A 15,760-nucleotide genomic window follows, 5' to 3' on the forward strand; every position below is an offset into this window, starting at 1 on the left:
GCCTTGGCATCAAAATGGTGTTGATGATCTGTAATAGTTTGCGCTCAAAGCGGAAATAAACTTTCAATACATTTCCAAGCGCAGGTAACGACACATTATCGAAAGCTGCTTTTATGTCAAGAAATATAACGCCAATTTGGGCTTTTTCATTTAATTCTGCATTCTGAAGAGAGTCTCCAAGATATTAGTAGTAGTGGATCGTCTCGGTATGGGGTGGCCTATGCACAAAACACTTTTGGGTTAAAGCAGGAAGGATGGCTTTTTCAAAGAGTTTTACAAGAGAACGACTGATGAATATAGGTCGAAAGTCTGAAGAGGCCTTAGGGTTCTTCTTTTTTGGCACGGCTTCGAAAAGTAATTCGATTCATAATTATGAGAGCATTGGTCCACTTGATATCGATGATTCATTCCCTTCCTTCTAAGAGTTTATATAAGTAAAGTAGTCTGTTGTTTTTCTCAGCATCCTTTACCAAATATTTCTCGTAATCTGCCTTCGCTTGCCTAACTTCCTTTGTGATTTGATGAGTATCTTTGTATCATAGGCTTCTGTGTCACCTGATAGTTGAGAATACAAATGATAACGAATTTTGCAAAGTAATATATATATATATTTATTTATTTTATTCTAACGACAGTACTTCCATTTTTATGAGCACGGTGACCTCTGGTCCCACGTGATTTCTATAGATCCATGAGCTTTAAAATGATAAAATTAGTTTATTTGCTATCTGACGTTCAAATAAATGGATTGTATAAAATTTTTATGCTTGAAAAGCAGTTTGGCTTAGGAAATGTGCGTATCCATCGAGCACGCCATCAAAATACGAGTAGATATCGTTTGAAATAGAATTAAGAGTAATAAATCAACAATTTCAAACTCGGGATAAATTTTATACGCAGTTTTGGGGGATTCGTGAAGTCGATAACTTCTAAAGCCGTTTGTGACTACCTCCAACGTTTTCACACCTTAAAACTCCGTTGGAAATAATTTAAGAACACACACGAAAAGTGTCACTGCAATCAACATAAATGTTTTCTGCATGTAGAAGATATCGAGCGTTCTTATAGCAATAACCCTAGATATGTTATCCTAAATCATATAGTAGCCCTTTATCACATTCGTATTTAATTTTGGAATGCATAGATATTTAGATTAAATATCTATGCATAGATTAAATGTAGGAGCATGTTTTACATATAAAATAAGAAGACACATGTTCCTGTAATATCTCTCGAAGTCTTTATTTCCGACATATTTAACATTTAATCATAAATTACAAAACCCTGTAAAATGGTAAAACATTTTTATGTTCAAATCTGTTTCATAAACATAAGACTGCATAAAACGAACTTTAAATAGTACAAAATATATGAACCAACACTACAGGAATATTGTTCTGCTCTGTGGTCAATACGAGTTACTCAGTTGTGAGTAACCAGTGTGGCAAAGTATATACTACAGTGCCAAACATACCTGAACTATAGTTACCATGACCACTGCCTCATTGTTTACAGCAGAGAGTTTGATAAAGTTATACTCAGTGATCACTGAATTATGACCACCTATCTAATACCGTGTTTGGTAAACTTTCGCACGGATACAGCCGCTATTCGCCTAGACACTGACTCCATTAGATGGCTGAAGAAGGTCTGAAGAGAAGCCATGCTACTTGCAAGGCTTTCCACAGTATCGGAATAGATGATGGTTGCCTGCCCATATGTCTCACTTCCCGTCGAAAAACATCCCATAAGTATTCAATTAGATTGAGGCCAGACGAATTTGGAAGCCAATCAAAAAAGATGGGCGATATGTGTGTTCCTCAAACCATTCGTGCCCATTATCGTCTTGGAATATCCCGTTTTTCTCCAATGCAACATGGCAGAGTGCACATAGTCTCCTAAGAGCTGCCGGTAGGCCTCACCATTGAAACTTTGGACCATACGCACGAGGATCCTAGTTCTTTCCAGCAAAACATGCCCTATATGAAGCAACCACTGCCATCTGCCTGGATAGTGGGTACCATGCACAATGGGTCCATGGACTTGTGTTGCTTGCGCTACACACGAAGGCTTCCGTCGGCGTGTTATACTAGCTATTTGGACTCATCCGACAGGCACACTCGTTTCCCGTCCTGTAGTGTCCAACCATCTGTAGTTGAGCCTGCACAAAGCGCTGCATCCTTCGCTCATCATGAATATCTACCTTACGTAATCGTTTACAGTTCTGTCGGCGGGAGGTGGTTTGACCCGTTCGACACAATTTTTTGTACATCTTAATCACAGTAGGCTGTTAGCAACCGACAAGACGTGCCGTTTCGGATATGGATGCACCCGACGCACGAGCCCCTCTAATATGCCTTTTTTTAAACTCAGCGATATCTTTACTATGTTCCATAATAACAGCTATTTTATCACTTTGACTTGCACGACCATATGCAAATTACCACTGCACTAGAGTACGAAGCCGTTCAGCTTTTTATACTGCGAGCTGTAGAACATAATTCATTACGATGCGGTGGTTACAATTCAGTGATCACCCGAGTGTATATTGTGGGAGACACTAAAAATCCGTTTACTTTTGCCTATTAACTGTTAAGATTTTAATTTACGATGAGGATCATAGAAATTCCGTAGCTACCATTCGCAGATACGCCGAAAAATTTCTTCGCTGCTCTGGAGAGACGACTTAAAAGTACGCTAAGAAACGCAGAAATTTTTGTCATTGGCCCATTTTGCCATATTCTAGTGAATTAATCACGTTTTACAATAATTGAAATTTTCAACTCTCGAAATAGGACTGGACCGAAGAAATCCATCCAGTTGCCAGTAGTCATTATCAACGTGCTATTACGTTTCCTTTATTTGTTACTGTATATTAAAATGAAAATGTTATGTGACCTTATGTTTACCAGCAAAACTTTCAGGAATGGCACACCAACGGTTTCCATGGAATAATTCGTGAATTATACTACGCATATATGACCTCGCAAAATAAGAAATCGCATTTTGGAAGCTGCTGAAACTATCAAGAATACTGCTGCATGGAACAGAAATGGAGGCCATTTTGAACAGTTGCTTTAGATGTTTTCCTTTTTGCGGTTTATTTAATTTTTTTTTTGTTTTGTAATTTATGATTAATATTAATAGGTACCTTTTTTTTCTTTCTTATTTTTAGCTATTGAATATGCCTCTACATTTGTTCCGTGCAATTTTGAAACACTATGTATTTAACCAAATAATATATCCATAAATATGTCAACTTTATCACGGCACTTTCTGTTACATCGAATTTTGGATGGGGAAGTTGTTTGACAATCACTTCAAGCTGAGAAAGTTTCTCATCAGAATGCACCTTTTCTGAAAATGAAAGGACTATGATGGATTGACTAATGCTTGCTTCCGAACAGAGTTCTGTGAAGGACAACTTAATTATAGAAGGATATTTCGGTGAAGTCGCTTGTTACATATTTAATAGTTCTTCCTGTCTGCATTTTTGGCAGATGTTAGCTAGCAAACTGGGATACATGAACGCTACATGCATTATAAAATATGCATATACCCCGAGGACCCGTCAGCATGCGTAGCCTTCTTCATTACCTCAGAGAAAGAGGGAAAAATTGCGAAAAAGAGCACTTTAACTAAGATAGATTGTAATTACCCGCACACCGGTGAGCTCTGAAACTTATTTCGATTAGGACATTAGTTTAACAGCCAAAACGTATTTGCAAGTTTGTGGTGGTTTCCGTATCAACTGGTAGAGTGAGAAATTAGCAATTCTGGAGTAGTCATATCACATACGCGCTTTGCAAACGGGATCTGAAAACGGTAGCTTTGTAAATGCACAAGATTCTATTTCGGATGTCACCATGTGTGGACGCGCACGCGTAGTCCATTTAATATCCACAAAGGATGCGTCCGGTTTAGATCTCCATTGCAGTGTAATGGATCGTGTTGCTCTGTATACTTTATCTCTCGCTGTTTAATTGTGGTAATATTACAGTTGAAAATCAGCTGCTGACGCTACTGCAATTCACACCACACTAGCCTTCTAAGATATTTCCTAATAATATTGGGACCTCAGCTTTCCTCACGAAGAATTGAGAAATATAAAACCAACAGATTAGGAACTTATGTATTGAATATTGTCACATCTGAAAGAGCAGCAGGAACTAAAACATCTAATAATGTATCCTAACTTATTAAATGTTTTAGTTTCTGTTCTTTCGGATGTGACAATATTCTTTACATACTACAGAACACGAAGCAAAAGGCCTTTTCCTAAGATTAGGAACTTGCTGGCCAAAGATCACCATGCTTCTGCTACTTACAATATGGATAAAATACAGAAGTTACACTGAGTGATCACTGAATTATGACCAGCTACCTAATACTTCGTAGGTCCCCCATTTGCCCTCAGTAAAGCAGCTATCCGACGTGGCATTGATTCAACAAGATGTCGGAAGCGTTCGGGAGGTATGGCCAACCAAGCTGTGTGTAATGAGGTCAGCAATGCAGGTATGGAGGTGATTGGTGTATCCAGAAGCCTGCTATGCCTTTCCATAGTGTCCCACAAGTGCTCTATGGGATTGATATCGGGGAAGTTCGGAGGCCATTCGATATGCTAGAAGTCAGAACTGTGTTCCTCAAACCATTCCTGCACAACAAGTGCTCGATGGCTTGGGGCATTTTTATCTTGGAAGACACGATCGCCATTCGGGAAAAAGTGTAACATAGCGAGCGGGGTATACACAGTCAGCAAGCAGTTGATGATAGCGGAGTCCACTGATACGTTGTTCCACATGCACCAGTGGTCCAAGTTCCTTCCAGTGAAACATGCCCCAACCATACAACCGCCTCCACCGGCCTACTCTTTTGATCCAGTGCATGACGGATCAAGAGCCTCATGTTGTTGACGCAAAATGTGTACACGACCATCCATGGTGTGGAGTAAATAACGTGACTCGTCCGACCAGCACACCTTCTTCCAGTCTTCTAACGTCCAACTTGTATGCTCTTTCCACCAGGCAAGTCTTTTACGCCGATGAACATTGGTTAAGCGAGGATGCTATACCGGTCGTTTGCTGGCGTGCATGCGTGCGACGCATGGTCATGCCAGATATTGTTCCGGGTTGGCCAATGTTGTATTGGGTAGTCAAATGTTCAAAAGCGCTGCGCCTGTTCTGCGCTGTAGGAGTCGTCCGGTCGTTTTTTGACCATTTTGACACCAGTCCTGTACACTTCAACTACGGCGGCTATCGAACACCCCAGAAGGTCAGCCGTTTGGGAAATCGAGGCAGCAGCTCTTCGAGCACCCACAATATGTTCTTTATCAAAGTCCGATAAATCTTTCTTTTTACCCATCACGCTCGGAATTTGTAAAATTTACTACCTATTGAACCACTGACACCTTATCTATGCTACATAGGTCGACTAACTCCGCACTCTCGTACCTCACGTGGTCAACGGGTTGCATTCAGTTTTCATAGGGGTGGTCATAATTCAGTGATCACTAAGTGTGTATTGAGAATGCTTTGGTGTTGAAAATATAAGATATTTTAAAAGTTGTTATCCCCACTATTTCCTTGTAAATGTTTTCGCTGTATATTATAACCATTATTTATGAGAGTTCATTAATTATATTACTTTATAATATTTAACCAAACAAAAAGTTACATCTACTATATGCGTTTTATAGATTAATACTGTATTTATGTGATAGTGCTTGGATTATTTCGTCCCCTCATGCATTTTTTAAGGCGAGCAGGGTAAATTTCAGTAATTGCAATGGTCTTAGAGTGACACACCCAGAAACTTTGTTTTGGGGGGGATGGGGGAGAGCTCGCACGTTAAAAATTAGTAGCTTTCACAAGTACTTGACAGTACAGTTAAATAAAATAAAAAGTCAGTGGCGGTACGCATCTAAAACCACAGGCCGTACACGAGAAAATGAAAGGGGAGGCTGAAGCCCACCCTTCAAAAATCTTTGAATTTTAGGTAAATCACAGACTAGTGACAAATGATAAGTAAATAACATAATCGAAAGGGTGATGTCATTTTTATAGTGCAATACTTATGCAACTCGCGGTTAAGGAATTTGCTCTATCAGGTGGTCTAAGATCAGTGCAATATTTATTTATTTAATGCAGTTTAAAATATTCTGCCCGAAAAAAAAACAAAAAAAACACAGAAGTGGTCATAGTAAGAATGTTTTGTGTTAAAAATATACGCTTTTTTAAAAATCATTCGCTTTTTTCTATTATATTTTTTATTTATAATATTTTATATAGATAATTTATAATGACATTAATAAATATGTTTAAAAATAATTATTATATTAAAATGTGTGAATGATTTATATTTTCTTAAATTTAAAATGAACAACGATATCCAATCATTCTGTAAAAAAAATTTCTGCTGCCAATCTTGATATTTTTCATATGGAGTTTTTCTTTCACTGCCCGACGAAGTGATTTTCCAATGTTTGCAAAATTAATTTTTGGTTTCCTCTCAGTGGCCTTAAAATTTCTGTCACATTTACATATTTTATTCCTTAAAAAGATGTGAAATAAGCCGGTCGAATAGAGAAACAAAATCGTCAAAGTTTCTTTTCACCCGGTGTTTGAAGGACTGGAGGAATATTGTACATATTCTTCTAACAGTATGAGTATCCTTATCTTATTCGTTTAGTTAATTCTTCTGAATTGCGCTTGCTCATTTTTTGATTGATTATGTATTTTTTATCCATATATGTATATATTCAATATTTAAAATAATTTAAACGAAGGAATAAGACTGTATTGGAGTGTAAAATTCCATATAAATCGACTTCCCACTTTGAATATCACGCATTTGTAGTGTATCCACATGTTCTTAGTATTTTTCCGTCTTCTTCAGTGCATGAAGCGATGTCACGTCCGTCAGTCGCGAAGACGGTGAGCTCTAGGGATATTATCGCCAAAGAAGGTGTCTCCCTTTATCTATCAGTTTTAGCGGTCTTCACCACGCTTCTACTTGCAGAGCTAAATTAAGTGGTGGTGAAAAATATGATGTTCCAGACATGTCTTACTCTGCATACAAAGAAAAATAAATATACTCCATCGACACTTTACATATCACTTCTTATTCATATTTTTTCCCTCGTAGCAAGTTTTTTTTTTCCTTGGTATATTGTAGCGAATAATTTTGTTATTTCATGCAGAAATTACAAATAATTTGAATAAACTAATATTTAAAAAAAATCTATTTGATTCGCTTCTATCTGTTAGATTTCAATGTCTATATATGCTTTATTTCCTTCTGTTCAGTAAAAGGGAAAACACTTGCCAATGAGACTTGCCAGTTTTTCTTTTAAACTGATTTTCAGTGTTATATTTATTTATTTTAATTTACGTTTAAAATTACTTTTATTCCAGCCTAATTCTTATCCAGAAATATAATTTTTAAGACTTATCGCCAACCCGATTATTTTTAAAATAAATAGCGCGACACACCATTTTCCAATTTGCATTAAATGAACACAAATTAATTTACACACGTTCAATAATATTTTTAAAAATGTGTATAAAAATACGAGACTAATTTTGAAGTTTATTCATATAATTTGCTATAACGAAGCAAATAAAAGTTATCTGAAAATGGGCCCATCTAAGTAAAAAAAAATTGGAATTCAACAGATTGTACTTTTTTTATTTTTTTTACATAAAAGGGGTTTATATATGACAATTATCCTAGCCTACAAAAACTGAGGTAATTATCTCAGCTACATTCTTCGGTATGAGAATTCTCTTGGGTCATTTGTGATGTTAATCCATTCATTACTATGCCGAGAAAAGCCGGTATCATCTTTTTAGCAGTCTAGCAATTTTTTGTTTGCAAATTGCTGATATTGGAATTTGTAACTTAACAGTGAGAATGCATTTATTGTAAATAAATAAAAAGAATAAGCGACAGCGAAAGGCAGAAAAACTAAAACTGATAATGACAACTCCATTTATTACTTCAGTTTCCTTAAACAGATAAGAACAGAAATCTTACACAGAAATGGTATGATTTCTAATAGAACTGTGAGGATCCTTTCCATCAGAAATACACACATTAAACTCTACGTGTAATCTCTCTCTCTCTCTCTCTCTCTCTCTCTCTCTCTCTCTCTCGATAAAGTGGTAAAGTTCTTTAATTATTTCCGCTGGTAGCTGAGAAACAGATCACAGAGGAATTACACACATATACTTACTGTGCACCACAATGCAATCCTCCCTACTACATCTCTTGCTTATTCAGTATTCTAAAGCTCTTCCGGAATGCGTGCATATCTTCCATAGTCCAGTAGGAGAGATTTTTGATAAGCTTAGCATTTCGCGGTACATTAAATAGTAGTCTATCGCAGGACTAGGGAATGCATAAAATCAGTTCTCAACATTTCTGTACTGCTTATAATGTTAGGGATGAGAAAGAATTTAATGCTGAGTTTATGATCTTTACATGAGTAAATTACTTGAGTACATGAAAGAAGGAAAAACACTGTTGGACTCCTTTCTGTTTACTCTCTTATTTTCAACGTTTTGCACAACTCCACTAAAAATTAAAACTATTTGTATAAAAAATTCTATTAATATAATATAAAAATATTATATAAAAACTATTTGTGTAAAAATTCTGTTTGCAATTTTTCTAATGTCATTTGGAACGGATCATTTTAAATGGAAACATATGATTTTAATTAAAGTTTTTTTCTGATTGGTGTCCTGTTTGATTGTGTGCAACTGGATTTGTAACCCAAGTTCATTTTTGATAAGTGATATCGCTTCCGTTATTTGACGGCTTTCTCTATTTTAAAAGGTTTGAATCTTTAAGTTAATTGCGAGAAATGAAAGAAGCTTTTTTCCTTCATATTTTTAATTAATAAATGCAAAATAAATTAGACGCCCTTTGTTTTATAAGACGACGATTAATTGTAGGAGATATTTTCGGTTTTATGATAATTTTCTGGGTTTTTTTTACGGTTTTAAGGATATCAGAAGTGATGTCATGGATGTTCAGCCAACCAAAGGGAAGAAGTAGTAAATGAGGAAGCGCGTAATTTCACTCATTAACATAATCGATGAATTATAGAACAATCAAAATTGTTGATGCTACTAGGACAATGAAATCAACTAAAAAACGATTTTGTTTTGAGCCCCTTAAAATGATGTCTGCCACACAGATGGATTTTTCTAGTTTACATTATTGTATTCTAACACATCAATATTTTTATTCAGCTCTTGCATGAGGTGTGCCCTCCGTTTTCACAAAGAGTTGCATCCATATTGCACTACTTCAAATGGATAAAATTTAGTTTCTAGTATTATTTTTTTCTGTAAATGGTACTGGAGACCACGACTATTTTTTTTTTTCAAAATGAGCAATTTTTTTTTGAAAACGTTGCAAGTCTTTCATATGGCGCACTCGCTACTATCACAAGCTGCCCCTCACCAGCACAACTTCAAGCAGTATACTTCTCTTTCTGAACAAGGGAGTGTTTTTGGAAATAGTGCAGTTTATTAAGGAAGTACCGATTACTTTAAGTAGTTCAATACCTACGCAACTCGTTTTAAAGGTGACGAATGATTTATACCAGAGATCTCTGCAGAGAAATAATTTATCCATTTGAAGTAGCCTGGTGAAGTGAACTTTGTAAAGTATACAAGGTATTTTTGAGGGAATTAGGGAGATGATTTTAATGATAGCAACAGAGTTTACTGTCTTCATAAGGATCATTTAGGAAGACGATATGAAGTTCTGAAGAGAACGGTCAGCCTGATTTAAATAATTACAATATTTTAAGAGAATGAAGGATGATGCAACTGGAGTTTGTTAAAAAAAAAGCCTATGCGCGACGTATCCTCATAATACAAGATACAAGAATTCTGCCATAAAAATATTTCACTTTGTACGATTATCTTGGAATTGTCTTTGAAAATTCCTGAAAAAGATATGATGATATGCTATTTTGCTATTATTCTTATTTATTGTTTTGCTCCTTATCTTCGTTCAAACATATGGGTGCTGATGGCTTCATATATCTCCATCCCAGAGAATAATATCGTTGTTTTATTCCATCTTAGTGCTGCAAGAACTGCACAATTTTACTGACTCCATTTTCGGAAATAGGGAGGGCCAATAGTACATTATCATTCTACGACAATGAAGTTTTTTTTAGCCCCTAGAAGATTTCATCTGTGTCATTCGAGGTGCGTGTTTTTGAACAATAATAATGCTGATTCGTGTAGATTTTACAAAACGAGCGAAACGTCTGCCTCCGTTGTAATAAATGAATATATTATTGATACAATAGCGGTTTATTTTCTCTGAAGATCGTGAATATTTGGTGATGCGTTCTATCATTTATTCTTTCTTCAAAGGAGGAAAATTAAGAAAGAATAAAAGAAATATGAAAGCATCCGCTTCATAAAATTTGTTCAAAGACCATCTTTCGGAATAAACACATCACACAATGTCATCTAGGTTGAATTATTTATAACTGCATTCATCTCAGCTTGTACTTGTCATTCCTCATACGATAAACGTTACCTGAGTTTATTCGCAGAGGGCATTTCAATAAGCGATAAATGTTTAAGACCTGAAGTTGTAGTCTCTCACTGAAGTAGTGGTTGACAGTGGAATTACCTTGACTCAGACTTTAAAAAGAAAATAGATTTTAGTATTTTTATAGTGAACTTCTCGCTATGTAGATATATTCTTATCTTCTTGCAAAACAGCGATACATAAATGACATAAGATGAAAAGAAATTCAAATATGCAGAATAGTGCCTTCCCCATGTTGCCATACCAACGTTGAATGCACCTGGGAGTTGAAATTTGGGACCCCACCACATCACCACCATTATTTTGGAGAAGAGAAACGTTGGAGAGTGTAGGAATTCTAAAGGAACACTTCCATTGAGGATGTAGGTACCCACTCATGTTGATGAAGTAGAGTTCTCCCGCGAGTTATTTAAAATTTTCAACTCGCACAAAATTAGATTGATTCTTGTTCTTAGGAAGGTGATGAGGTTACAGGAAGACGAGGTCAGGTTAGTCGTAAGTTAGCATTTTAAGATTAATAGAAGCATTTTAGTATTTAGCAGTTTAATATTATTATTTTATTATTTAGTATTAATAGGTTCCTATTAATTTAGTAATTGATATACTAGTATTTAATACTGGGCCTCCATTACAGGTACAAATAATTGCTGAGTTGAAAGAGTCTGTTTTGGGAACGGAATATAAAAGGCATAGATATAAAATTATTTTTCTTATTTTTTCAGTGTATTCAACCCGAAGTTCAATACACTTACTGTATAGAATAATCTGTAAACAATTTAGTCCTTTAAAAAATTCTTCGTGCATCAGACTAAGCTTCTACAGAAAATTTTGTTCAAATTCACTTGAATGTGAACAAATCAAATTTTGCTCATATTCAAGTGAATGTGAACAAAATTGGCCTGTGCAACCCCGAGCTTTGTGTACAGGTAGGTGCGTTGTCAAGGAAAAGCAAAACCCGATGACCAACTTTTCTCGCTTTTTTCCAGACTTGCAGCTTTTAACTTTGGCACAAGGCTAGCATAATATTCCTCCGTTATTGTGGTTTTATGTGCAAGGTCCTTTTGACAAGAGTCCTTTTGTGTTCCAGGATATTGAGACCAACACTTTCCCAGCTGATCGTTGAGTTCGAAACTTTTTCGAGGGTAGTGATCCCGTTGTGCTTCCACCGAATGCTTTCTAATTTGGATTCAGGATCATAAAAATGTAGTCAAGTTCATCACCAGTCACCAAACGGATAAAAAAATCAATGTGGATTAGCAGTGTGACGTTTGCCATGAATGGGAAATTTCTAGAGCCCATCTTGCACGAACTTTGGACATTCCAAATGTTCATTTATTATTATTAAAATGCTTCCATGGAAAATGTTAAGTACTTTTTCAATTTCAAACACTCCAATTCTTTGCTTTCCAAATTTTTTTCATCAACGATGGCAGTTGTTTCAGAAGTGATTGCTTTAGATGGCTGACCAGACGTTGGATCTTCCTCAAATGCCTCCCGTCCCCTTTTGAACCCTGCCGACCATCTAATGACAGTAGCATAACTGGGCGATATTTCCCAAAACACTCTAGTTATTCTTTCATGCCCTCTTTGGTCAAAAATTTGACCAAAGAGGGCATGAAACTGGACGATGTTCGATTTGTGGATCTTCATTCTTCTTCCGCCTACCAATATAAGAACTTAAATTTTATAAACTGCATAAGATACTGACATACAATTTTTTCATGTTATTTTATAAGACATTAAGCGATTGAGGTTGGTTTATGGCGAATTTACTGTAACTTAATGAGTTCACTTCCTTTTGGATTATCCACATGTTTTTCTTTTTGGATTTTGTTTGCTGTAATAGACGTAGTGTTTGATTGAAACATAAACAGGTCCGACTCTACGGAGATACCAGAGGTGCATAGCACTCGACCGCCTGCTTGTAATACAAGATCTAAGTTCAAGTTTATGGTCTGAAAAATTTCGCGAACATTGACATTATGCCATTGTACCTAATTTTCGTGTTTCTAGAATAGTACACTCTCCTAGCCACAAAATAATGTTAAGTTCATAAATATACCTGATAATCCCTTTAATGATACCAAATATTATACTGTTTTTGTTTTCGTTCTTTAAATGGTCATCACTGTCCCCACTCAGTTATTGTATACTCGACCCTAAACTTAGATCTACATCACATGATCTCCAGGGCTAATGATTAATTCTGTAACACACAGTACCTTATAATGAGACCTGCAGAAATTATTATTCCATAAACAGCCTCTCCTGCAGATATCTATTTTAAATATCTCTCCTTCATACTTTCGGTATCTACTTTATTATCAGCTATTATTAATAGAATAATCAATCATCCCCTTGTTACGAATATAATCCACAGTCCTCATTAGTAAAACAGCGTATCGCTTGCTATCGAAGTATACAAAATATCCCACACTGTACAAATAACAAACTAAAATTACGTATCAAAGTTTACCATCTTATTTGTCTGAGCTGGAATTTTGTCAAATTCTAAGTCTTCTCAAATTTCTTTCGAACTGTGTTTCAATCATGCTGTTCCAATCCATTTAAAAATCCTTAATTACTCTACAAAATTCCATTCAGAATTATCATGATGAATATTCAAAAATTACGCATTGAACACTAAAGATCTGTAGCCATAGATTACGAACAATTCCCAATTAAATATTATAAATTCAAATTCAGCATTGCTCATTAAAATTACCTCCTCTCGCAGTGCTAATCAAAATCCAACTACGTAAACAGCGAACCCTTACAAACTGACTTAACGCTCCAAATTGGAAACTCACTTTAACAATTTAGCACTTTAGAAATTAGAGTAATTATATCAGTGGACATTAGCCTTCAGCAGTAGCTACTACTCGGACAGTTTTCGGATAACAATGAGTGCCTAATTTAAAATACGCGTTAACAGAGTATTTAGCATTTATATTACACAACTCATAATTAAATGTAATATGGTTTATTAAATTATTCAGTTTAGGAAGAGAGAGAGAGACTGCACATAAACAAAACCTACGCTTACATTATCTTTCAAAGGATAAAACAGCCAACGCACTGTCAAATATTAATACGCTAATGTTGACTTGATCAGACTAGGGACATAACTTTGCGCGTAACATTTAATCTATTTTTCGGAACTATAAGCATACCTTCGCAAAATATAGCGGCGACAAGTTTTAGGAGAACTCCACAGAGAAAGAGAGAGAAAGCATAAAATATAAGAACTCTTTCCCCACGATAGTCAGATCAATATCCGTATTTCACCTGCGCAGTTGATGTCAAAAATGCATACATTCTGTCAGAAAGTTAACTCCTGTAGAACACCGTTTTATTTTTAAACACCTGGCCAAACACCAGATTTGCTTCTCGTGAGAAATCCTGCTTGCTAGTTTATATATCGGAATGTTGATACGATCTTTAATAAACCCGCTTTTAGAAGACACACCAATCGCTGGAGTGTATCTCATTCTTATTTGTTTTTTTTAAAGATGCGTTGAAATATATATAATGTCAAATGGTGAATTATAATGATCGCGGACCGGCCATCTTTCTAGCAAGAAATTGCACGACTCACACGTAGGACGGGTCTCGAGGCATCTGTAAAAGCACAATATTGATTTCCGCTATTTTCAGGTTTCTTAGGAAATGTAGTCATCCTCCCGCTCCTCTAGAAATGCCTTAACTATTCTGTTTTCTGTAAAGCAATCCCCCGACACACCCTTACTTGCTTTCTTACTTCGGTTAAATTTGGACACGTATTGATTTTTAAACGCATTTTTACTCTTCGTCAACTACTCCCTAATAAAGGCCACAATAAAGATTTGCAGACGACCATTGCGATAATAAAGATTTGCAGACGACCATTGCGATAATAAATCAATCACATATTTGAACGCTTTCTTTTGCGCGTTGGCGTTAACAACGAACGCAAAAGTTCGCTATGGACTGCGAGGGCTTTAAGTAAAGGATTGGCTAAAAGGCTTACCTCTGTGTCATTCCAGTGCACGTCTAGCCGGTAGCCACGCAAGATACGGGGACTGTTGTTGATGTGGTACAGCGCCAACTTGACAGCGGGAATGACTCCACGACCTATAGCTCCTTCCGAGATGTTAGCCGTCGTGGGAAAGAAACCTCCGATAGGCAGATTAGTCTTGGAATACACACCGGGCGACAACACAGCTATCCATAATCCCGTCCACAGAATTGAACCGGGGATGACAGTACAGCGGAGTCTCCGTGACACGGTCATGGCAGGGCCGAATAGCGGGACTGGTTCTGTTGCAACCCGACGAGCTCCTCGGTTGATCACCGCGGACAGTTTCTGGCGCTTGTATCCATCCGGAGGTCAAAGCGGCGGTGGGTGCCGCCGCCAGCCGCCGAAATACCGGTCAGGGGTTTTTGTTCAGTTATTAAGGGAGCCGCCGCCGACTCAGATAGCGCAAATCACTCGTGGAGGATAAGCGCTTAAAGCGTCGCAGTTTGCTTTTGATCTGCCGCTGTGCATCTCACGACACCACCACCTGTCGCATCCCAACGTCTCCGACGACCGACTTGATGACTCTTCTGGCTGAAATGATGTTTTTAAGAAGTGCGAAGAGTAGCGAGCTGCGAAGCAACCCCCATCGTTGCTTCGATGAGACCGTGAGCTTCTCCGAAAACAGCGGAGAGAGCGACTCACTCACAGGCAGCTACTGCCGATAGCTACCACCCGACTGAGCGCAGCTGCCCTCCCCCTTATCATAACCGTCAGCGTATGCAGACGAAAACTCGAAATTTACCCGCCAGGTGGCGGGATGGAGAGTTACAGTGACCCAAAGAGCGGTACGCAGAATAATAACGTAAAATGTTACGCGCGTTAAAAAATGGGTGTAAACTCGCCAGGAATTTCTCTCGGCGATTTGTTTCTGTTCATTTATTAATCCTGAGTAGAAATTCGTGTAGGCGGGACATTTTAGCTTCTGATTTCAAATTTAAATATCTGTTCCCACCTACTTAATGAAGAAAGATTGTTGTTTCCGTAGAGGCGTGCGATTTTCGCATCTTATTTCCTCCATCTTGTGCGAATAGTTCAGTTTTTATCGATTTTTTATCTCCCGAACTGTTTTCTTCATTTTTTTTATCTCGAAATTATTTCCTTTTACAATTCAATGTA

General features: G+C 36.9%; 1 protein-coding gene across 3 annotated transcripts in view; it reads right to left on the bottom strand.

Annotated features, from left to right (window-relative positions):
• The window catches only part of GABA-B-R2 (gamma-aminobutyric acid type B receptor subunit 2), a 312,110-nt gene extending 296,805 nt beyond the window's left edge, over window positions 1-15,305 (bottom strand). For all 3 annotated transcript variants that reach the window (XM_090388971.1, XM_090388970.1, XM_090388969.1), the window contains exon 1: window positions 14,594-15,305. In XM_090388971.1, the coding sequence (XP_090245097.1) occupies window positions 14,594-14,857 (264 nt within the window). In that variant the 5' untranslated portion in view covers window positions 14,858-15,305. The remainder of the gene's footprint in view (window positions 1-14,593) is intronic.
• Window positions 15,306-15,760: the final 455 nt, after the last annotated feature.

Source organism: Mastigoproctus giganteus, chromosome 14, assembly GCF_048544385.1.
Source record: "Mastigoproctus giganteus isolate SK-2022 chromosome 14, ASM4854438v1, whole genome shotgun sequence".
Lineage (NCBI taxonomy): Eukaryota > Metazoa > Arthropoda > Arachnida > Uropygi > Thelyphonidae > Mastigoproctus > Mastigoproctus giganteus.